Source organism: Bradysia coprophila, assembly GCF_014529535.1.
Source record: "Bradysia coprophila strain Holo2 chromosome IV unlocalized genomic scaffold, BU_Bcop_v1 contig_106, whole genome shotgun sequence".
NCBI classification, from domain to species: Eukaryota; Metazoa; Arthropoda; class Insecta; order Diptera; family Sciaridae; genus Bradysia; species Bradysia coprophila.
Window position 1 is genome coordinate 4,751,336 of NW_023503372.1, and position 23,060 is coordinate 4,774,395.

Below are 23,060 nucleotides of genomic sequence, written 5' to 3' on the forward strand. Positions count from 1 at the left end.
TCAATCGCTCCGATCGCTCCACCAACAAATATTTCTGTTGGGGCTTACAGACAGGATGACCAACTTCTGAATACTAGCCTAAATATCGACTCTGTCAAATTAACATTTTTGTATTCAGTAAATTGTAAATGAATCTCGTAAATAAAAACAAGAAACCAAATTAGTTACCAAAACAATGGACAAATTGACGACAATCAGTGCCACTCTTTTCATGGCAGCAGACGTTTTCGCTATAATTAGCTTGTCTATGCCAGATTGGATCGTTACAGACGTAGGGGGTAAATATTAACAAAAGACCAGTCTTTTACCAAGGTTTCGCCCGTCTACTCTCGAATCATTTCACTCCATTTTTACAGGAGAAACCAGACTCGGCCTGATGTGGACATGCATGACACTGCATAATAGACCCCAAGTTTGCTTCACACCCGAACTACAACCAGAATGGCTACTGGCATTGATTTGTATATTTGTCGGCTGTATTTGTATTACGACAACGATTATTTTACTGGCGAGCAGTAACTGGGACCGGGATGTTATACCCTATGCAAGATGGGTAGGATTCACAGCAAGTAAGTACTAAAGACATTCGATTCTGACGTGAACAGACTATCGGTATACGGATTTACCGAGACAGTGGACTCAGAAGATTTTCATCTGACCTCACCTGTCCTGAGGTGATAGTGCTAATATTTGTGAACGATATTTTCAGTGGTACTATTCTGTACGGCGGCCGTAATATTCCCACTCGGATTTCACATAGACGAGATCGGCGGCCAGCCCTACCAGTTACCAAATAGCCATCAAGTTGGTCTGTCGTACATCATGTTTGTATTAGCTCTGTGGATAACCGTTGTTTCGGAGCTGTTTGCCGGAAAGGTTTGTCTACCTCATTTTTAAATTAATTTTTGTTTTTGTTTCTGGTTTTTCTTTTGTTGATCCAATTGAATCTCTTTATCATTTTAAGAATTAGGTATTACGCATCGAGTTAACTCTAGTTTACAAATTGTAAAAATATTCTTTTTTATGGAAATGAATGTGAATAATAAATCGTGAGAAGTGTATCAGTCCATTGCACTGTTTTAATCGTTGTAAAATCGAACTACATTGGGGTGAAGCTCTTTTACCCGGTAGTTAATTGTGCCACATTTCTGAATTGACCTTGGTGCATCATTAATACATTTCCGCTTGATTTCCATTTAATTTCCAATTGCTCTGTCATGTATAATCTGCGTATTCGCAGGAAGCCTTAGAATGGTAAGTATAAGGTCACAGTTGAAGCAACCGTACCTGAATATAGGAATAGGGTGAAGCTCTTCCCTCTTCGCGCTGAACAATTCAATTTCTTTAATCTGCATTCGTGGTCACAGCAGTAACCAAGGTTAATTAGGAGCTACTGAACAACTAATCGGCCCAGAATCTCGCATCAAGGCACCACCTTTTTTTAAATCATTAAATATTAAGTGGAAAAGCGAAAAATTCAAAAACCACTGTAGCTCTGTAACCCACGCTGGACATTCCAAAAATTGTATTAACAGCAACATCAAAAATTCTAGGCTTTTACTCTCACTTAGCAGGAGAAACATTAGTAGAATGACCGACATCCTCATGGGGCACTGCTGTCTCACCAAACATTTAAACTCGTTGGGCCTTAAAAATAGGGAGCTTTGCGTGGCGATTGTCTTACACAGCTATAGCTTGACACTTAACGTACATTCTACCGCAAATCATCTGGAGCCTCCTGCCCAGGAACATATTAGATTATCTCAATCGCACAGCTAGATTGTTAGATTGTAATTGATCGTTGGTATGCCCGTTAGAGGCATAGTTGCGGGAGTTCTTCATCACTTAAACCAACCAACAAGGTCGGAGTTTGAAATCTATTCCTAAGGGCATTACTAACTGCAGTATCTGAAAGACTATCGAACCGAATTCGATAAACTTTTTTTCGTGAAAAACTGAATTATTTGTGATTCAAGTCTAATATGAAGAATATTGTCGAAAAATCCATAGTTCGAGGGTGAAGCGACATAAAAAGGGCTTACAAGAATTTAAAAATCAGCTTCTCTGAAATCTTTCAAACATTTCCCGAGTCCAAATCAGTAGAGAATTGTATTCTATCAAGAGAAGTAATAGATTCGATATTCTTACAGTCTGTAAAAGGTTAATGCGTTAAGTAGACTAAGACTTGAATAAGCAATCGTCAAATATCAATGTTAAGATCTAGAATCATTAAATAGAACATCGAAGCACGGTCGTGAGTTGATATATTTAAAATCTTATCTAACACTTACTGAAAAGTTGTGATTAACTCATTGACCGAATTACTTATGTTGTAGTTGAAATGGTCTGGAGATTGCTATTTTGACTTGTGTGGTTGCAACCCTCGTCTTCTGTCCGAGCTGCGAAAGCCGCACTTTACAAAATTAGAATCTCCAAAGAAGTGCGTAAGCTACACTACTATTAAAATGTAATCAGAATCTGAATCCCAACTCAGAAAACACTTAGTGACTACTTGTAAACGTTCCATTTTGAACATAATTCTTAGTCAGACAAAGAATATGTCGCTTCTATACTGCTAAGCACGACAGTATAGTCAATAAATCTGTTACTTCAATTGTTCAACAATTATTTTTTACTATTTGTTCAAAACTCTTCCTCACATTTCTACTACCTTCACTCGAGAAAAATTATCTCGATCGATCGGTGGAGTATTTAGCATACCTCGTTGATTACGAAGGTCGAAACAGTTTGATTTCATATTTGAAACGCCAAGGACTCGCTGTAAATCTGTCTTCTACTTTATCATTTTCAACACACTTTTTGCTACATGAATTCAAACCCTAGCTTATTATTTGATTACTCATTGTCGCTAACAGTTGATTAAAGTTTCTAAAAGTTCAATCCAATCATTGATATCTTAATATCAATTTTATATGCAATAAGATTGAGCTTGTCATCGACATAACGCATTATATTTACTTCCGTCCTCGATTTAAAAAAAATTGCTGCAAACAATCGAAGTTCAAGGCACAATGCTTTGTGCCAAAAAGAAATTATGAACACTGTCGATCTCGCTCAGCTATTTTTAATTCATTTTCAATTGAATTGTTGAGTTAATCGGTTCGAATCGCTTGAAATGTATCCATTCCACTGGTGTAATTGTTAATTTTACTTTTTGAAAACAAAATTTTTTATTTACAACCGAGTGATAATGTTTTTGTCTGAGGTGGTGGAGGAACTACCGACTCCATTACAGTCAGCAAGTGATAAAAAATCGTACAAATTGATTCGACTAGAGAATGGATTGAAAGTTTTGATGGTCAAGGAGCCAAATGAAACTGGATTGGCTGCCGTTGCCCTAACGGTTGATATCGGAAGCTTTAAAGATCCACCGGAAGTTCAAGGTTTGGCACACTATTTGGAGCATCTTGTGTTTATGGGTTCGCAAAAGCATGCCAAAGAAAACGATTTTGATCAATTTATTAAGATGCGATGTGGATTCGATAACGCTGTAACGGAGGTGGAATTTACAAATTTCTATTTTTCCATCGTTGAACATCACTTAAGCGGTGCATTGGACAGATTCTCGCAATTTTTCATATCTCCATTAATGACAACGGATAGCATGGAGCGGGAAATGGAAGCCGTTGACTCGGAATTTCAAAACAACATTAATGAGGATGTCTACCGGATAAATCAGATTTACGCGTCGATGGTACGGGAACAACATCCTGCGTCGAATTTTACATGGGGAAATTTGAAAACCCTGAAAACGGGAATTGAACGGGAGAAACTTTACAGAATTGTTCACGAATTCCGTCGCAAGTTCTACAGATCGAATCTGATGAACATTTGCATTCAGTCGAGTATTGAGCACGATGTTTTACAACGTATGATCGTGGAGTATTTTGCAGACATTAAACCGGAATACGGAACGATAATAAAACCGATGTCCGTTGATGCGTTTGCTGACGTCTTCAAGCCAGAATTTTACAAGAAAATGTACTTTGTAAAATCGACGGCTCAAAAACGAAAACTCTTCCTCACATTTCTACTGCCTTCACTCGAGAAAAATTATCTTGATCGATCGGTGGAGTATTTAGCATACCTCGTTGATTACGAAGGTCGAAACAGTTTGATTTCATATCTGAAACGACAAGGACTCGCTGTAAATCTGTCTGCAAAAATTGGTAACCGGAGCTTCGAGGGCAATTCAATGTTTACATTTTTCACTATCGAAGTTGGTTTATCGAAGGACGGACAGGAAAATGTGGCAACTATTTTGAAAGCAATTTTCTCCTATCTCTATCTGATTAAAATGACCAGTCTGGCGAAGCACAAAGAGATTTTCGACGAATTCAAGCAAATCAAAATCAATAATTTCAATTATTCCAAGGAGCAATCTTCCACCGAAAATGTCCAGATTTTAGCTACAAACATGAAATATTTCGCCGACCGAGACGTTGTCGTTGGTCACAAATTATGTCCGGATTTTAATGAGACAGTGGTCAGTTATATGATCGATCGCATTAACGATGGTAGATTCAATTTGCTGATTCTATCGGACAGCTACAAGGAATTCAACAAAATTGAACCGTGGTTCCAAACTGAATATGCAGAAGTTAGTAAGTTGCTCCATGCTCCTCTTTTTAAAAGTTTTTTTTTTCACGTGAACCCTATTTTCTCGACTCAATAGCCCTGAAAAAATTTGTTTCTGAAGGAACAGGTGAAGACACTTTGCAGGTAGCTGATACCCAAATTTAAATGGTGCACCGGATATCTTGCTTATAAATTTTTGAAATGCACAGAACATTCTGTACTAAGTTCGTGGAGACGTCGCTAGAAAATGTCAAGGGATGTCTTAGCCTGTTCTTTCAGAACCATTTCCTACCTAGGGAAAATCCTTTACCTCGCTCGTAATGTAATAGTATTTTACATGACTAGGGATAAAAAGATGAAAAGTAGAGTTTTCGTGTGAATTTTGTTGATCCGAGGCGAAGCCGAGGTCAATAAACACACGCAAACGAGACTTTTCTTTTTTATACCAAGTTTTGTAATGAATTTTACATGCTGAGGGCGTCGAAAGACGTCCTTGAAACATAAAAGGTACGGTTTTCGACGCATGTAGCATATAAAATAGCATACTGCACACGGGAAATAATTTGATATCTCGATCACGATGAGTAAAAGTATCCGAGAGCTTCAGCCCGAATTACTTCCCTGGTATAGACCATGTGCGAAAGAGTGAAATCCTTCTGCTTCCGTATCCATAACCTCGATTACCTTTCAGTGGAATTTTTTGTGGAGAGCAACCCTTTCCTACTCTCTACGATTCGCCAACAAAAATTATCATCAAGAAACATCTGACGCAATTAGATTATAGTACATTACTATACCAGTGAAGTAATTTGATATCTCGTATCCAGATGAGTAAAAGTATCCGAGGGCTTTAGCCCGAGGTACTTTTACTCATCTTGATACGAGATATCAAATTATTTCACGTGTAAAGTATGGCGTTTTACTTTACGAGCGAGGGAAAGGGTCTTCACTAGTAAGAGAATGGCCACATTACCTCACTAGTAAAGTAAAAAATATTCCTTGTTTTGCCTTTCAGCTCTCCCAGTAAAATACACCCACTTATGGAACGAAAGATGGCTGAACACTGAGCTGTTACTCCCCTCAGCGAATAAATTTATTTGCAGAGTTTTCGAAATTTATCCTGAGCCAACTGACAGTGCTCTCGACGTTCCGATATTAATTACGAAAACAGAGCACTGTAAATGCTTCCATAAACTCGATCGGAAATATCAACTTCCGCACGGCATCATCAACATTAAGTTCATATCGTCGTTGACGAAACAATCTGTGACGAATATCAACATGACGACCATTTTCTCCATGTGTGTCAAAAATTTCCTCCTGGAATATCTTTATCCGGCCAGAGTAGTTGGTTACCGTTACAAGATTACATCGATTGATTCGGGTTTGATTCTGCTGCTTAGTGGATTCAACGAGAAATTACCAACGTTGTTAAACGAAATCATGGAATGTATGCTAAGTGTGGGTGAGACGACAACGAAATTCATGTTTGAATCGTGCCGAAAGAATCTGAGGAAACAGTACTACAACATCTTAATGAATACCCATCTGCTTAATGAGTACATTGCACATTGTTCTTTACGATTCATTTTGTGGCTAAGACCAAAATTTGTGTCCTCTTTTTCAGGGACTGTCGACAGCATATCGTCAAACCGAATCACAAATTTTATTACGATCGCTTCCGCAATATCGATAAGCTTACCGTTGAAGGTTTCAAAGCGTTCGTAAAAGGGTTTCTGGTCTCCTTGCAGCCTAGAATGCTAATTCAGGGAAATATCAACAGAGAACAAGCACTATTCATCGCAGACAGCATTTGCAGAACATTCCGATGCCTTGATAGTAAAGACTGTAAAAATAACCAACCACCACAAGCCAGCGATGTATCGATTGGCACAACTTATTTTAAAGTGATGTCAATGCTTCCGAACGACGCGAACTCAGTGATAAAGAATTATTATCAAATCGGTGACGCGTCTCTGGTGTTGGAAACTAAATTGGACATTTTACAGAAATTTATCCGCGAACCTTTGTTCAATACGCTTCGAACACAGGAGCAGCTAGGCTATTCGGTTTCCTGTAGCGTGAAAAGGGACTATAAAATGCTTGGCTTCGTCATTACCATTGAATCGCAGGAAATGAAAAATCCAGCATGGTTGGTCGACGAGAAGATTGACTTTTTCTTGCAAAATTTCATCAAAACTCTTCAAGCGATGAGCGATGAAGATTTCGAGACCACTAAAAATTCCATTATTGCATTGAAACAGTCGGACGACAACGATTTGATGAGCGAGGTCGATCGGAATTGGAAGGAAGTGATGAGAGGTAGAAATAAGTTCGAGCGAAGTAAATTGGAAACTCGGAAAATGGAATTGGTTAGCAAAATGGATGTGATAGAGTTCTATGCAGAGCATTTCGTTCGGTCGGAAAGTGTGAGGAAATTATCCGTGCAAGTGTTATCGAATGCTGGTAGCGATAAGGAACAGGATTTCTTACACTTGAGAATACTGTAAGTGTGGTAAATCGAAAAATGTTTGAAATACAAAAGAATATGGTTTTGATATCGTAGTCGTGGTTCTTTCTCTTATCTTTTGCTTACACAAAAGCTGTGAATTGACTTTTTGCTATCGCGGGTAAATAGAGTCATAACATCTGCAGTGCTATGGTAGTTCAGTGCTATGGCAGTTGAGTGCTATAAAAGAGCCAGTTGCGATGTGAAATGACTATGTGCAAGCCAAATAGTCACTTCGCTAGTGGGATATTATCAGAAACCGAAAACATGCACTTTTCTTACAGAAATTTCTCCAGATACACTAAACGTACAAGGTCGTGTGAGGTGTCATTAAAAAGGTAATTGCATGTACTTTCAGGGCAAATGGGGTCTTTTGGGTGTTTAAAAGCATCTACGATAAAATCTGATCATTTAAACTCTTCAACTTCTTATAGTTCATTGAGAGAACATCACGCAACTTACAACCTACCAGTTTTCTAATTCTAACTGAGTACTAGGGAATTAGGATGAAATAGTTAAGTTATGACTATTCAAATTACGCTGCAGAGCGCCATAAAATGCTACAAAAGTGAAAAATTTGAACGAATATTTCCTCAAACTTCCTCTGAAAGTGGTCCAATTTCAACAAATAGGGGTTCTTTGGAAAGGACTAGACTAGCTCTAGGAAATTAGGTTGAAATTTTTGGAAATCTGAGATCAGTGAAGAAAAATATTTGCGACTCTCTAAGGTCCACCATCTCTTATATCCCATTTTTTGTGAGCAGAAAGAGAATTTAAGAGGATTTTGTACTTGTTTTGCAAAAAAAAAGTGAAACAAATCGAAAGGCAGACATATCTTTTTAATGAAGTCAAAGGATTCACATGAAAACAAGAAAATTTATCTGATATTTTCACTCACTTCGCTAACCAAATATCGGTAGTGTGATTTTTGGCAGTAATTCACCAACCACTGGCAATTGAACACTTACATTCTGTTCATCGCCGTACTTAATTCCAGGACAATATTTTTTAACAGCAACACCATTGCAAGTGGGACCACCAACAATGGCAATAACAATATTTCCAGTAAGTAATTCCATTCCAACTTCACTGTTACATTGATCCAAATTCAAAGTTAGGTAAGTTAGAGTAGTGACAACAGGAAGGCCAGTATAAGGTCCTGAAGTAAATGTTCCATTAACATCAACTCCAATCGTTGAGCCTATTATATATTAGACATTCATTCGAAACCAAATTTAATTTCGGTTGATTGAATACTTACCAAGCTCTCTGGTATTCAAAACTGTGCCAAAGGTAACTGAAGCATTAACACTTTTAATGTTACTGCATGATTCACCAGGAACGTACGGATCATCATAATAGTAGAATGTATACGTGTCAGTGAATCCGTTAACGATAACGGTACTACAAGAAACGTCTTGATTTTTCGATCGAGGTACGATTCTTACATAGGCCAAATGTTTTAATTGGGTTCCGCCGTTTATACATCCCAAATCTGCATAAGTTTCAACCGATATAGCTGGCAAAACAAATTAGAACAGTAAGTTGTTTTATAAATTTTTATGTCCAGTTATATAATGCCTTTGGCCTCGAAAAAAAGCACAGTCAAAATTAAACCGAGCACGGTATTCATTGCTAAAGATAATGAATTTAAATGAAACGACTGAGAACATTGTTACCGCCTTTATATCGAAAAAAAACGTTATTTGATGAATAAATTTTCGAAGATCAACTGTACAAATGTGCAATTTTATTCCTTCAAATTGTGTCGGACAGGTTTATGATAATGTAATATAATACTTTTTAAGTTATCCCCGGGCGAAAAATTATCGACCAAAATGAGTCAGTCCATCAGTACATATACAATTGGGGAAAATCAGTGAACATAATTATACCTTTTCCTATACCTAATCACGCCTTCGGCTCGTCCAAATCGTCAAATTAAACATTTTAGACAGAGGTGCATCATATACTATAAAAAACATAGCTAACGCCGACCCGTACGAAACACCTATTCGTATCAAAAGCCTTTAATGTGAAACTCTTCATTTCTCTTACTTCATTTTCTTATATATTCTTAGGCAATATAGACAGCCCCGTACGAAGTCAAATTTCATAAATTCCTATTTAAACAGCTATATACCGCTATATTTACCTATATTTCACTGTAAATAAACATTTCACAGAGGAATATGCTATTATATAGCTCTATATGCCTGTATATAGCTCAATATAGGTATATTTAGATGTCCATATATGGAATCCCTGAAACCCCTCACACTTAACACATTATTTCCATGTTAACAGAAACTCTCTAAGCATCATTTTTCCCACTTTATATCACTTTTAAAATCCAATATGGCCGCCGGCAGCCATTTTGTTAGGAGACCGGAAATAGTACCGACGCTTTACATTCGTTAATACCTTTCAAACAAAAAAAAATTCATGAAATTCGGTCAAAATTTACTCGAGATATTGTCAAAATACTCCACGTTCACTGTACGGCCGAGTAGCCAGATAAGAGCTCACTCCAAGAGTGAGCTCACGCTCACGCTCCGGAGAACATAATTTCATAAACTTTTTTTTCCCTGATTGGTACGGTCAATACCTATCTAAAGCTAAAACGAACGAAATATGTTCAAATTTGGCCGACCTACAAGCAAAAACTGCTTGCCGCCCTGTGCCTGTTCCACACCAAGGGGTCTAACTCACGAGTCGGTCATCCGATTTCCATAAACTTTTTTTTTGTCGATCGGTATTGTAAATACCTTTTATTTGACGTATCACTTACAAGTTTAACGTTTAAATGTCCGGAGATATCTTCGAAAAACCGTAAAGCACTTATTGGGCCACAGCTCGGGAGGGGTCGATCCAAAATCACTCATCTTCGAACTTAGCCTGTCTTTTGACATTACCAAACGGGAAAAAAAGAATTTTCAAAATCGGATGCGTTTTACTCAAGTTATCGTGCAGACAGACAGACGGACAGACGGACATTTTTTTTCACTGATTTGGCATCTCTAGACAACCACAATAGGTTTCCCCTTACTCAGGGAGTCCAATTCGACGTGTTACAAACGTATGCGTAAACCTATAAGACCCCAGTACTTCGTACGGGTCTAAAAATTTAGCCCTTGCGTAGTGGCACTATGTGACAGAACTTTGGTCCAGTATGAAATTGAAACGTTGACAATTGCTGTTCTAAATATAATTTTATGTGATAGCCCGAATCTTCCCCTTTACAACGAGACCCCACACGATATTTTGATTCGCTCAGCTGTATTTTTTTTAATCGGGACATCGGGTACATTTCTTATTTATGAAAAGTTTATCTACTACATTAAGCCATGGGAAAGCCATTATAGAATTTTTATCTTATCTTCTTATCTCAGAAAATGTTGTTTGAAGAAAAACAACTGTGCAACTCCAACAAAGCTTTCTTAACTCAAATTTTTTCCTCTGGTTCCACTTTTCGGAAACGTAAACGATTACGATCATACCAATTTACATAATGTGTAAATTGCCTAAGGTATACCGTCCACAACAGATACGTTAATAACTAAACAATTCCCTCTCTCGCAAACAAGCTACTTTTATTAAGGTGGTAAAGACGTGTGTGAAACTCTGCTACTTGCTTACGATTCGTGAGTGATCTCTGAGGTGAAAAATGAAATGATTATGAATGGGCACGTAGGCTAGGTAATCGTACTGGGAAAACAGGTCACAACCATGTAATACATTAATATCTCGGGAAGTAAATTCATAACGATTCAAACCACAGATAAACCCTCCCGCAATCTTTAATTGCTTTTGTCAGAATCGGTCAGAATGTCCCTAGCCGAAATTTGAAGTCTACCCAACCTGAGAACAGTAGTTAAAATTTGGTAATTGGAGGAATCTGACCTGACTAGCAGGGGTGTCGGGGAATCTCGCCAACGCGAATCATCGTATGCGTCCTTTTACGACATGTAACGAAATGTCATGATTGTGCGAGATTCACAACTTAGAGGTCAGTCTCGCACACTATGAATTTGTGTGGTGTGCGAGACTACCCTGTCCCCGCTCGAGGTAGATAGTCAGCCAATTCAATATGCCATCAATCAACATGCCAAGATCTTTCACCTCATAATCATGCTCAATGGTAGTACAACTGAGTACAAGCTTTGGAATAGCCGAAGACCAATCTGAGCCTGATTTTTTATTAGCTTGTGTTTTGTTCACATTCAATCCAATTAGTCACTCACATCTATAGTTTACTGATGCTATCTTGCTGTGACAGCTTAATCGCACCTCAGTCACACCTTGTCTGTTTGCGTTGCGGTGTCCAATTTGCTAACAAAAATCCTCCCGTAGCAAAACGTCCTATGTTATCCTTTCTCTGCAAAACATCATTATGATGTGAACTAATATTCGCGCAAATCATTTGAATTTTGAAGTTTAAATTGGTTTATAAAAACAATTGCCGTAGAAAAATTTTCACATTAAAAAACTTAATTTACAGAAACAAATATATTGTCGTCAATGAGACCGACTAATTTATGTTTCAAGTAATTACGAATCTCCATATCTTTTTTGTCTATTTGGAAAAAAACTTAATACCATATTCCATATTTCCCAAAGACTCGGAATTCACCAACTAGCTGCCTTTTATCACCGTTTCTCTTACTAAAGAGTATAATCCTGGTTTTAATGGGGTTCACTTTCAGTCTATGCTCAATGCACCACTTCTCTACTATCCCTATGGCTGTCCTCAACAAATTTCCTACCGTGTCTTCAAAATCCCCGCATATAAGGGTTGAAATATCGTCCGAATAACCTTGAGTATACAGCCCAGCACTATTCAGTTTGCACAGTAAAGAATCTATCACCATGCACCATAGGATAGGTGACAGAATACCACCCTGTGGACAGCCTTTGGTCACACCCATTTCAACTTTTTGACCGCACACTGAGGCCTCTACTATCCTATTTTTCAACATAGCAACAATCCATCGGGTGGCTACTTCTTCAGTCTGTCTGTCCCTCAAGGCCTCCTCGATCACGCTGAAACCTGTATTGTCGAACGCACCCTCTACATCCATGAAGCATCCCAAAGCGATTTTGCCATTTCCCAGCATATTCTCTATCTTGTACGTCAGTTGGTGTAGGGCCGTGTCCGTTGACTTACCAGACTGATAGGCATGTTGATTCGCGTGCAAGGGAAATCTCTTCAGAACGTCAGCCCTTAGATAGAAATCGAAAAGCCTTTCTAGTGCCTTCAGTAAGAACGAGGCTAGACTGATGGGTCTAAAGTCTTTTACGTCACTATGAGCGGTTCTGCCCGGTTTCGGGATGAATGCAACTCTTACTTTTTGCCACAGTTTGGGAATATACCCCAGTGCTACGGAGCTAGTAAATATACTTACAAGTGGGCGAATACTGATATCTAGTCCCTGTTTTAGCAATGCCGGAAAAATGCCATCAGGCCCGGGCGATTTAAACGAGAAGAACTTATGCACCGCCAACTTCACTTTTCCTCTTTTGACCAAACGTTCCGCAAATTTCCAATCCCTGCGAGAGGGTTGATAGTCAGGTATTACGGGTTGAACGCTTGGCACCTGTAGACATCCAGGGAAGTGAGTCTGAAGTAGAATTTCCGCAGTTTCCTTACCATTCACAGTGAAGCTTCCATCCTGTTTAACCAGTGAGCCCACTTGAGCACCTGGATCTTTTGCCAGAATCTTGTGAATCCTAGCATAGGCAGGAATGGAATCGATCTCTTTATAGAATTTCTTCCTGGCCTTCTTCTCAAGAGCTTCTTGTTCCTTCTTATACTCTTTCTGCAGAGCTCTGAAGGTAGCGAAATCTTCCTCTTTACCTGTCCTTCTCGCCACATTCCACGCCTTCCTGACACCCCTTTTCCTATCTTCCAGGTCATCACTCCACAGGGATTTTGAGTACAACGGTTTTGGTCTTATTAAAGGGCATGCCACTTCATACGCCGCCATTAGAGACGATGTCAACCGTTCGTTCGCCATATCAACCTCCTCAGCCGTGAGCATTCTCTCTCTCATCTCCAGAGCAGACAACCTTGTTTCCAGTTCCACTTTAAAGACACTCCAGTCTGTCTTCCTTGGATTTCTATATGGTTGTCTCTGTGGTGCATATCCAGCAACTCTAAACTTGATCAATCTATGGTCAGAAAACGTATCTTGCTCAGTGACCCTCCACGAATGTACTTTGCTAGCTAAACCAAACGTTGCCAGTGAGACGTCTAAAACTTCTTCCCTGACTGCATTAACAAACGTGGGCCTCCTACCTTTATTCAAAACTAGCATATCAGTCGTCATCATATACTGCAGGAGTTGCTCCCCTCTGGGGTTAACATTAGAACTACCCCAAACAACGTGATGTGAATTTGAGTCCATTCCCACCAAGAGTTCTAATTTATTGTCTCTACAGTAGTCTACTAATCTAACGAAAGCCTGGCCTGGCGGACTATGCGGCGAGTCGTACGGTAGATAGACCGACGCAACAATAAAATCTCCTCCCATACTTGCCTCTCTGCAAATTCTCACCGCAGATAAATCGTCTTCTGAGAACTGATTCAAAATCATCGCCTCCATGTCCTTCGAAACGTGGAGTGCCGCCCTCGGCCTTTCTCCTTTCCTAAAATAGAAAAGCCTGTCATGCAACTGCCCAAAACCATGGACTTTGTTTCCTCTTATCCAGGGTTCCTGGATAAAGGTTATATTTGTTTGCTCCGCTCTTAGGTCACGACACAGAGCGTTCGTGGCCATTTTAGAGTGATGCAGATTTATTTGCGCTATCTTTAAGTCGTTACAGTACGTTACTGGACGATCTCTAGTAGCGAGTCTTTTTCTCTGTTTGTTGTGATTATACATATTGAACTATTAGTTTGTCCCAGTCGGAGTGGACCCTCCATTTTAGGTGAGCCCAGCCTCCACTGGATGAGCCTCCGAAACTTCCGAAGTAGAAGTTTCAGTGGATGATGCCCTATTCGGGTTGGTAGCCGAGGTCACGGGTTTCTTAGCGGTGTTTCCCCCAGATTTAGTGTTTGCTCTGGAATTTTCCAGGTTGACTTGTAGGGTGCCTCCTATCCAGTTGACTCTGTAGTTTTGTACCTTGAGACGATTTAACGATTCTTCGTCCATCCGTATGAAAAGTGTTGATTTAAACGATCTGACATTCTCATTATTGCGCACTGGTTGCCGAGATTTGATAATCCAGTGTCCAACATTAAGATTAGGATTAAGTTGCGTCAGACAGTCCTGAATCCACTCATTTCCTCTCGTAGAAGGAACACAAATGATCGTTCGAATCAATTTCGGTGGTGGTTCTTGGGGAATGACATCCAATTTCGAGTGGCAGCCAGTCCATGGAATCAGTCCAGTCATTGTCTTATGTAGCCAATCTGCGCATGTTGAATCAGAGCATTGGACGTGGACACCGTCCTCCTTTGGTATCGAATTGATAAGAATCGGGGCCGCCGTGGCCGTGATCGCAAAAATCCACTGAACTTATCGATTGAAAATTCCTTCATATGAAATACATTGTATATCTCCAGTTACACGAGCCGTACATAGTCGTGTGGAGTGTCATTAGAAAGGTAATTTTATATTGTTTTAGGGAAAATAAGGTTTATGAGGATTTGGAAGCATCTACGATGAAATATGAAAAGTTGCAATGTTGAAAATTCCGATATATGATGACAATGCATTCATATACTGAAAATACGTATGCGTATGCGACAGAAAAATGGACAAATACTGGAATTTCTCATACACGTATTTTGCGTGGGAAAGAGGCGAAAATAGGATATGCATAGTATGCATTGTATACGCTTGGTGATTTTTTTCTCTCGCCCGGGTCTGCTGTAATAGTCTGTGTCAATCCGCCCGCTTTACGTGTTTCGAGCTTTTCAGTTATCATACCGATTGGAATTTATAAAGTTGTGGAACATTTTTTCATTTTCGAAAATCGAATTTTTCAGTACATTTTTGGCGAACGGAGTCATGTTTTCTGACACAATGGCCTGGTGGGCTATAATTTTCAGACAAAATTGTAGCGCAACTTCAGTTCAGTTTTTTGCGATACGGCCTCAGGGAAAAAATGGCGATCGGCATAACTTTCTCATATATAACCTTGACCTCCACCAAAGCTTTGCCTCCACTTTTTGTCGGGCTAACTTAACTTTGGAATTACTTCACCATTTTGAAATGTCAAAAATAACAAAAGCAATAAGCAAACCAACGCACTCCAAGAACAGGCAGAAGAATAGAATAATGCTAAATAAAAGGTCTCCACAGTCCAATATAATATATTTCCACCTTCTTTTCCACTCTGAGCCAGAATGTTATAGACAACATTTTATGGAAAAATACAACACCTGTTTAACCACAGATCAGTTAAAACGTGTGCGCAAATTTATCGGTAACGTTTTCTCGCAATATTTATACACACACTCTACGGAAATGACTCAGATTCATTGCCTGGTGACATGGGCGGTAGTTTCCGCAGGGCTATGTGAGTAAAATAAAAATGGCCAAACAAGATTTGCTACAGATCTTCTCGGAACTGTCACATACGATAAGTGCGTAATACGGCCCATTATTCTCGGTGGTGTCGGTGGCCTCTTAAAAGAAAATGTTTGCGAATTTCTAAAAAAAAAGTCTCATAAATGAGAGTGGTCGTCTGTTGATCTAAATCCATTTATTCATAAGACAGCTAGAAAAATATATTCTTGGCCTGGCCAGTACAACCCCTTCACCACTGATAAATTATTTTTCTTTTACAGCACATCCACCATAATGAGACGCAATTAGATAAGATACATAGCAAGTCCAAGACTGTTTTTGCATAGTGTAACGTTTCCCTTTGTAATTGAAAAGACCAAATTTTGAAATTTTCGATTCAAAATCAGAGAAAACACATCCATGCCACGTCAACTGCCAGAGTCGAATCTTATTTACGAATTTTTGCCATTTAAATCGAGTAGTACCAGGTTCATCGATGCAATGTTCAAAGAAGTAATATCGACCACCCTGACATGTAAAGACTTAGGAAATTTCAAAATTTTAACCAAAACTAAATCTACTTACGGGCACCAAAACTCTTCGAATTTCCTTCAAAACACGTTGACTGTTATCCACACTGCAATGTATACTCGAAGTAACGACCACGTCAATACTGTTTGATGGTATCGAGGCCATATTCTCGGCACGTTCATTGACAAACTTTTCTAAAGTAATTTCTGGGTGCTATTGACGATACAATATACTTAGTTGGTTGTTCATATTCCTTAAGACTAAGTGCTAACCTTCTGTAAGTTTTGCAGCAGCACCTTTTCGAAATATGGGTTCTTGTCCAGTGCAATGAGTTGACATTTTTTGGGATAGAATTCCAAATTATATCCTGAAATTGCGGTAGCCATTCTCTAAATTGAAGCTTGTGGCTAAAGATTACATAGTATCACTTACCAGGTCCAATTCCTACCTCCAAAATTCTAATTGGTCCATTTTTCTTTGATGGAATAATGGAGCCGATATCGGCAAATACTTCTCGTTTGAACACAGTAACATTTTCATTGTAAATAAGTTCGACGAACTTAGGGTACAAGAATGCGAAGAAGGATGCTCTTACTGTTAACACGATTGATTTTAGTAAGTTTACCAAGTCTAACAACTTCCAATCTATCGGCCTCGTAGACATAATTTCCTTTTAATTGTTCAATTCCTTCCGGAAATGTAACTCGTCGCGCACACACAGCAACTATTTTACTTGATACGAAAACAAGGAACTGTTGCTTTTAACAGATGCGACCACTATGAATGCTACGTATAACAAATTTAGCTTTAGTTTCCATTATTTTTATACTATTCTCATTTCCGTGAACGTGATAACATCTTTCATCATTTGTTTTTACAGTTGTTGAAGAATAAATATTGCCCTTTCCTCAGCTATACACATCAGTCACGTTGAACGATAGATCGCAAGGATTGCTGTCGATACTCTTATATCGCTTCAGTGACGGGAAAAGACATCCAATTTGAAATAATTTTTCATCAATGCACTTCGAGCATGAGTGGTACTCTAAATTTATTTATAAGGCTAGAAAGCTACAATAATGAATCGGTAGCCAGTGCTACCACTTCGGTTAAGCTAAGCGTTAACAAATTACTTTTCTTTAACAGCATAACCACCATAATTACTCGCAACTAGATAAGATGCGTAGTAAGTCCAAGACTGTGTGTCAATAGTGTAACGTTTCCCTTTGAAATTGAAAAGACCAAATTTCGAAAATATCGATTCAAAGTCAGAGAAAACACATCCATGTCCTATGAACTGCCAGAGTCGAATTTTATTAACGAACTTTTGCCATTTAAATCGAGTGGTACCGGGCTCGTCAAGGCAATGTTCAAAGAAGTAGTATCGACCGCCCTGGCATAGAAAGACGTACAAGAAAGTTTGACTGAAAATTGTACTGAATCTACTTACGGGCACCAAAACTCTTCGAATTTCTTTCAAAACTTTTTGACTGTTATCCACACTGCAATGTACATTGGAAGTGACGACCACATCAATACTGTTTGATGGTATCGAGGCCATATTCTCGGCACGTTCATGGACAAACTTTTCTAAAGTAATTTCTGGGTGCTGTTGACGGAACAATATACTTGATTGGCACAAAGTTCATGTTTGAAGACTGCTGTTGAATGGACTTTTAATAAAATTGAAATTTTTTTTGGGTGTTTTTGCTGAGCTCTCTATCAGCATGACTAATTACCGAATGCTACCTCCCTTGAGCCTGCGAGACGAGGATTTTACGAACATTGTAATCGTTAAACTTGGGCGAGTCTACACCGGATTCCTTAACACCCATGAGATCAACTGGTTGTACCATTACTATTAGAATTATAATCTTTACCGATTACATCCCCAATCAGTTCTCAAGGACTCACTCCGCAACCTAGGTGCCCTGACTCTTACTGCACCGAATGATGCTAGCGGAAATCAAAATTTTTTGCAGAACCTTGTTCGGGGCTGCGAGCTGATTCATACTACAGTGGTCGTTTTTCACTGTATCCAAAAATATCAAAATTGCATTCACACTTTATTAAAGCTCCATTCAACCGCACTGTGAAACGCTAACCTTGTGTAAGTTTTGCAGTAGCACCTTTTTGAAATGTGGATTCTTGTCCAGAGCAATTAATCGACATTTTTTGGGATAATAGTCCAGGTTAAATCCTGGAAACCATTCTCTAGATTGAAGCTTATGACATCACTTTTATCACTTACCGGGTCCAACTCCTACCTCCAAAATGGTGATTTGTCCAGTTTTTTTGGACGGAATAACTAATCCGATATCGGCAAATACTTCTTGTTTGAACTCAATAACATTTTCATTATAAACAAGTTCGACGAACTTAGGGTACGTAAATGCGAACAAGAATGATCTTACTGTTGACACGATTGCTTTTAAGAAGTTTAACAAGTCAAAAGACTTCCAGCTGATCGACTTCTTAGACATCCTTTCCTCCTTATAGGACCAATTTAAATTCAATTTTAATTATTTTCAGAAATATTCAACTCGTGGCACACACACATCTGCTATTTAGCTGCTCGAAAAAAGGTTCTTCTGCTTATAACATATGTGACCGATATTAATGCGTAATAGTTATTTATGCAACAAGTTGCGAAAAATGGTTGTCGGCTTCGTCTGATTTGAAAAACTCTAATCTAGTGACAAAAAAAAACAACCACGCAACAAGTGACGAAAAGTAATACTTTCCATTACCTTTACTGCGAAAAACGTTGTATACAACTCGATGATGAATTCTTTTTTAAACACACGATGTTCATTGTCACACTCGGCCTACGTACTCGAGTGAAAATCAATCTACAAAACTAGTGTCAAAAAGCATGTATCACTCGTTTGTATAAATAACTACAATCGCTAAAACGAACTGGTGTGCATACGGTATTTTGCACCAGCTGGTCACATACAATTCCAAATGGGACCAGCTAGTGCAAAATAACGTATGCACACCAGTTTGATTTAGCGATTGTATTTATATTAATTTCGGTTGATTTGAATTCAAAATAACACAAGTGAATGTTCAGGTGGATCGAAACAAGTGAAAGAAAGACCCCCATTACGCTCATCAAAGTAGGCATGAAACAGTTCACTTTTCGCAGCGCAATTGCAGAAAATAAATTTAGATTAAGTTCGCATCAATCTTGTATTCTTATCAAATAACGTGAAACCCGAGTGGAATTTCTGGTTAAAAGTCTCAATATTTTTTATGGAATTGCCGAATTGCCTTTCATTGTAAACAAATTCGAATAATTTGGGATGCAGGAAAGCGAATAAGAATGATCTTACTGTTGAAACCTTAGAGTAACCATACCTAGAGTGGTATTTCGTACGGTAAATTATGTCCCCAACATCAGTTTGTATAAGATGAATATTTCGTACGATTTTACGTAGAATTTTACACCAACACATGTAGGCGATGACATTTTTGTTAGTTGTCAGCGAGGGGTGAACCACTCTGAAATAATCACCAAAAAATCACAAAATAATCCTAAATAATCACCAAATAATCCAAATATCACCAAATAATCCAAATAATCTCCAAGTAATCCAAATTATCAGATAATTCAAATAATCAAAATAATCAACTTGTCATTTTGCAAATACCATCCAAAATGTTCAGTTTCGAGGCCACTTCCATAATATGACGAACAAATGAATAATGACAAGTTTTCAAGCGTGCAGTAGCCTCAAGAGTGACTCAAACGTCCTAAAAAAAAGCTCAAATAATCACTAGCTAATCACCAAATAATCCTCGAAATAATCACGAAATATATTTTCTTTTTTGCTTCAAGTTTTTCCTCAAAGTCTAAATTAACGTATTACACCACTAGGGTAACCAAAGAAGTTATTTGGAGCCTACAGCGTGTAAAATACGTCAAAAAATTGAAATATCAAGTTTCGTGTCATTATTGACCTGAGCTTCGCCTCTTATCAACAAACTTTACACGAAAACAGGACTTTTAGACTTTTTATCACTTGTTACGTAAATTTTTAAATATTATTTTGAGATTATTTGGTGATTATTTGGGTACAAATAATCGTCAAATAATCACCAAATAATCCTTCGAAAAAAAAGAGTGGTTCACCCCTCGGTTGTCAGTTTAGTATTTTGAATATCCAGTATCGCGAATGTACAGGCTTTAACATTTCAAATGTCTCACTGTCATTTTTTTTCAAAGAATGTCACTGTGAATTCGCAATGACACAATGAAATTCTCAGAAAAATTTGACAGTGAGACATTTTGAAATGTCGAAGACTGTACATTTTTGTTTTTATTTAATATTCGGGACAACAATTTATCTTTAATTTACTGTGAAAACATTGTGTAGACGCATTTTTTCGAGTGTGGCTTATATTAGGAGCAGAAAAAAATTATCAACTTTCAAGTGTTTCTTATGAATTGTGTCAAAATTGTGCTAATTCGAAAATATTTTTGCAAATATTTTAATCCATTGAAATAAATCACTCTTCTTAGAGTACACATCTCTGAAAGGTTCCAACCTCATCCCCAAGGTAATCGTTCCAATATTTTATTGTTTTTTTAATTCAAAATATTTTTGTAACAAAAAATTTCGAAACCTTCGCACTAATTTGCCCACCAATTCTCACACTAGCAAATTTTCGTTTTTTATGTCGGGGACACAATTTTTACGTAATTTTGTTCGTAATTTCCAGTCTATATATAATTCGTCTAAGGTTGAAACGATTGACGAAGAGCCTCGAGGCTTGCCGAGACTGATAGTGACAAGTGTGTACTCTATATTATTACATAAGCGAAAACGAGACAACAACATAGACATGTATTGTAATTTTTGAATTATTCTTCTAGTTAAGTAATTTTGACATCCGAACACCGCGCGTATGTGATAATAGTACATTACTTACCAATGGGACAAATGACGGAAATCTGGTACTTCTTGTTTTAAATTTACCGATCCGACACGAATCCGAAACACACACTTGAATCCATTTCAATCATTTGTTCCATTGGAACGAAGGGTATTTTTTCTACTATATTACCTATCTGTTTTTAGGACGGTAAAGCATGACTCTTGTCTACGAAAGGAATGCAAAGCCTATTCTGATACCATCAGCCTTCAAACATTTTCTATGTCAATGCTGGGAGCAGTGCTATGATCGAGTCTGTTTTGGCACATTATTACCAGCCACTAGAGTCGCAAATAATCTTCAGAAAAAAACTGACGCAGATTCTCGAAAAAAAACATTACCTACAGACATACATTATCTGTGTCGGCTGTTTACTTTTTTGTCAACTGTACACAATAAATTTAGTTTCAGTTTTAATATATTCATATTCTTTTCACGTGCGTGATAACATTTTCATTTGTTATAACAGTTGTCGACTAAGGAATCCTTAGTAAGTATCCAGTATAGTTCATTACAAGTGAACACCATTGCTAATTAAAATTAAGACACATCATTGGATGCTGCGGAAGTAATTCATTACATGAGGTAACAATGTTATAAAAAAAACAAGTGTGCTTTTGTGCAACAGATTTCAATACCTGTCGAAGGTGAGGTTGAAGTATACACCTACACTTGTCACAAGACAGATGTCCAAGTTGCTCAAAAACACACGAATGAGTTTGCGCGTATCACAAAGTTGCTTCGGAAGTCCGTATATACTTACAACTAAAATTCATTAAAAATTCAGCTGAGCACAGCATCATTCCCTTCTATAGTGTACATAGTATAGCTCAATAGACAATAGTTCTGTTCAACAGTACAATAGTACAATAGTACCACGAAAAATGTATACTGTACAAATTCGGGACAAGTACAACTGTTAACATAGCCCTAAAGATTAGGTGATCATTTTGGTAACTAATCGTAGGGATCAGTTTGCTCGCCCGGAGTGTACAGCGTAAAGCAATAGGTTGAGAAGGAGATGAGGTCCTGAAGAAGGCTTCAATATTTTAATGACAACAGGGTTGTACAAAGGATCCCATGAGTGATCTGTGTGCATTGATCAGAAATGATCGCCATAACTGATGAAATCTAAAATCTAACACAGAAGTACAATGTACATCTTAGCTGCACTTAGTGTGGTCAGAAATGTACATACGTAACATTCAGCTGTCTTGTAAATAATTTCTGCACAGAACATCCTAAAAAAAAAATACGTGTTCGTAGGGCGCAAATTGCTATGCAATAGTCAAGTTTCGCATAGGACAGGTAGTAAAAATTATTTGCTTTGACAGTGTTCACTTTTCCTTCACAGCACATCCCCCATAATGAGACGCGATTAGATACGTTAGTAATACATGGTATGCCCAGAGTCGAATTTTATTTACGAACTTTTGCCATTTGAAGCGAGTAGTTGCAAGTGCAACAAAAGACAATGTTCGAAGAAGTAACATCCACCTCCCTAGACATGCAAAGAATGATTTCCAAATTTTAACCAGAACTAAATTTTGCGGGCGCCAGAACTCTTCTAATTTCTTTAAAAACACGTCGACAGGTATCCACACTACAATGTACGTGGGAGGTAACGACAAATTGAGAGACGATGACGAGTTGAGCCGATGGCAGCAAATAATTCTTGCTTGAACGGGATTATGGTTTTATTGTAAACAAGCTCGACGGTTTTCAGATAGGAAAGGGCGGAAAAATATGATCTCGCTGTTGAAGCTACTTAACCGACCTGCTCGACCTACAACGACGTTCTGTGTGATATATTTACATGAGGGAATTACTTACTTGAGCCTCTTGGCAGGACAGAGGGGCATATTGACAAAATTGGACAGATTTTCACTTTTTGCAAAATGTTTCTATTTTGTCTATTGTTGTCCGACATGATAACCCAACTCAATTTATTGGAGAATTTTTTA

General features: G+C 38.1%; 5 protein-coding genes and 1 long non-coding RNA gene across 6 annotated transcripts; 2 read left to right on the forward strand and 4 right to left on the reverse strand.

Moving 5' to 3' along the window:
* The first annotated feature begins 66 nt into the window (after positions 1–66).
* LOC119071093 (uncharacterized protein C16orf52 homolog A) lies at positions 67–1,069 on the forward strand. The gene is made up of 3 exons (XM_037175736.1): positions 67–278; positions 357–569; positions 710–1,069. The coding sequence occupies exons 1-3, from the start codon at positions 176–178 to the stop codon at positions 895–897; spliced, it is 504 nt and encodes a 167-aa protein (XP_037031631.1). The 5' UTR covers positions 67–175; the 3' UTR covers positions 898–1,069.
* Positions 1,070–1,940: 871 nt separating this feature from the next.
* Positions 1,941–19,640, reverse strand: LOC119071100. Its single transcript, XR_005086592.1, has 3 exons — positions 19,503–19,640; positions 18,714–18,715; positions 1,941–1,955 (listed from the first exon to the last, which is right to left on the reverse strand). It is a non-coding gene; the product is annotated as an uncharacterized LOC119071100 (long non-coding RNA).
* On the forward strand, positions 3,118–7,162 carry LOC119071058 (nardilysin-like). Its single transcript, XM_037175678.1, has 3 exons — positions 3,118–4,625; positions 5,615–6,158; positions 6,227–7,162. Exons 1-3 carry the CDS (start codon positions 3,212–3,214, stop codon positions 7,107–7,109), a joined length of 2,841 nt encoding a protein of 946 aa, XP_037031573.1. The 5' UTR covers positions 3,118–3,211; the 3' UTR covers positions 7,110–7,162.
* LOC119071088 lies at positions 7,989–8,751 on the reverse strand. Its single transcript, XM_037175730.1, has 3 exons — positions 8,690–8,751; positions 8,370–8,627; positions 7,989–8,309 (listed from the first exon to the last, which is right to left on the reverse strand). The coding sequence occupies exons 1-3, from the start codon at positions 8,739–8,741 to the stop codon at positions 8,011–8,013; spliced, it is 609 nt and encodes a 202-aa protein (XP_037031625.1). The 5' UTR covers positions 8,742–8,751; the 3' UTR covers positions 7,989–8,010.
* LOC119071081 (methyltransferase-like protein 7A) lies at positions 15,794–16,929 on the reverse strand. Its single transcript, XM_037175720.1, has 5 exons — positions 16,588–16,929; positions 16,428–16,522; positions 16,210–16,368; positions 15,879–16,152; positions 15,794–15,835 (listed from the first exon to the last, which is right to left on the reverse strand). The coding sequence occupies exons 1-4, from the start codon at positions 16,817–16,819 to the stop codon at positions 15,889–15,891; spliced, it is 750 nt and encodes a 249-aa protein (XP_037031615.1). The 5' UTR covers positions 16,820–16,929; the 3' UTR covers positions 15,794–15,835; positions 15,879–15,888.
* On the reverse strand, positions 17,009–18,713 carry LOC119071082 (methyltransferase-like protein 7A). The gene is made up of 4 exons (XM_037175721.1): positions 18,407–18,713; positions 18,261–18,355; positions 17,606–17,764; positions 17,009–17,548 (listed from the first exon to the last, which is right to left on the reverse strand). Exons 1-4 carry the CDS (start codon positions 18,636–18,638, stop codon positions 17,285–17,287), a joined length of 750 nt encoding a protein of 249 aa, XP_037031616.1. The 5' UTR covers positions 18,639–18,713; the 3' UTR covers positions 17,009–17,284.
* Positions 19,641–23,060: the final 3,420 nt, after the last annotated feature.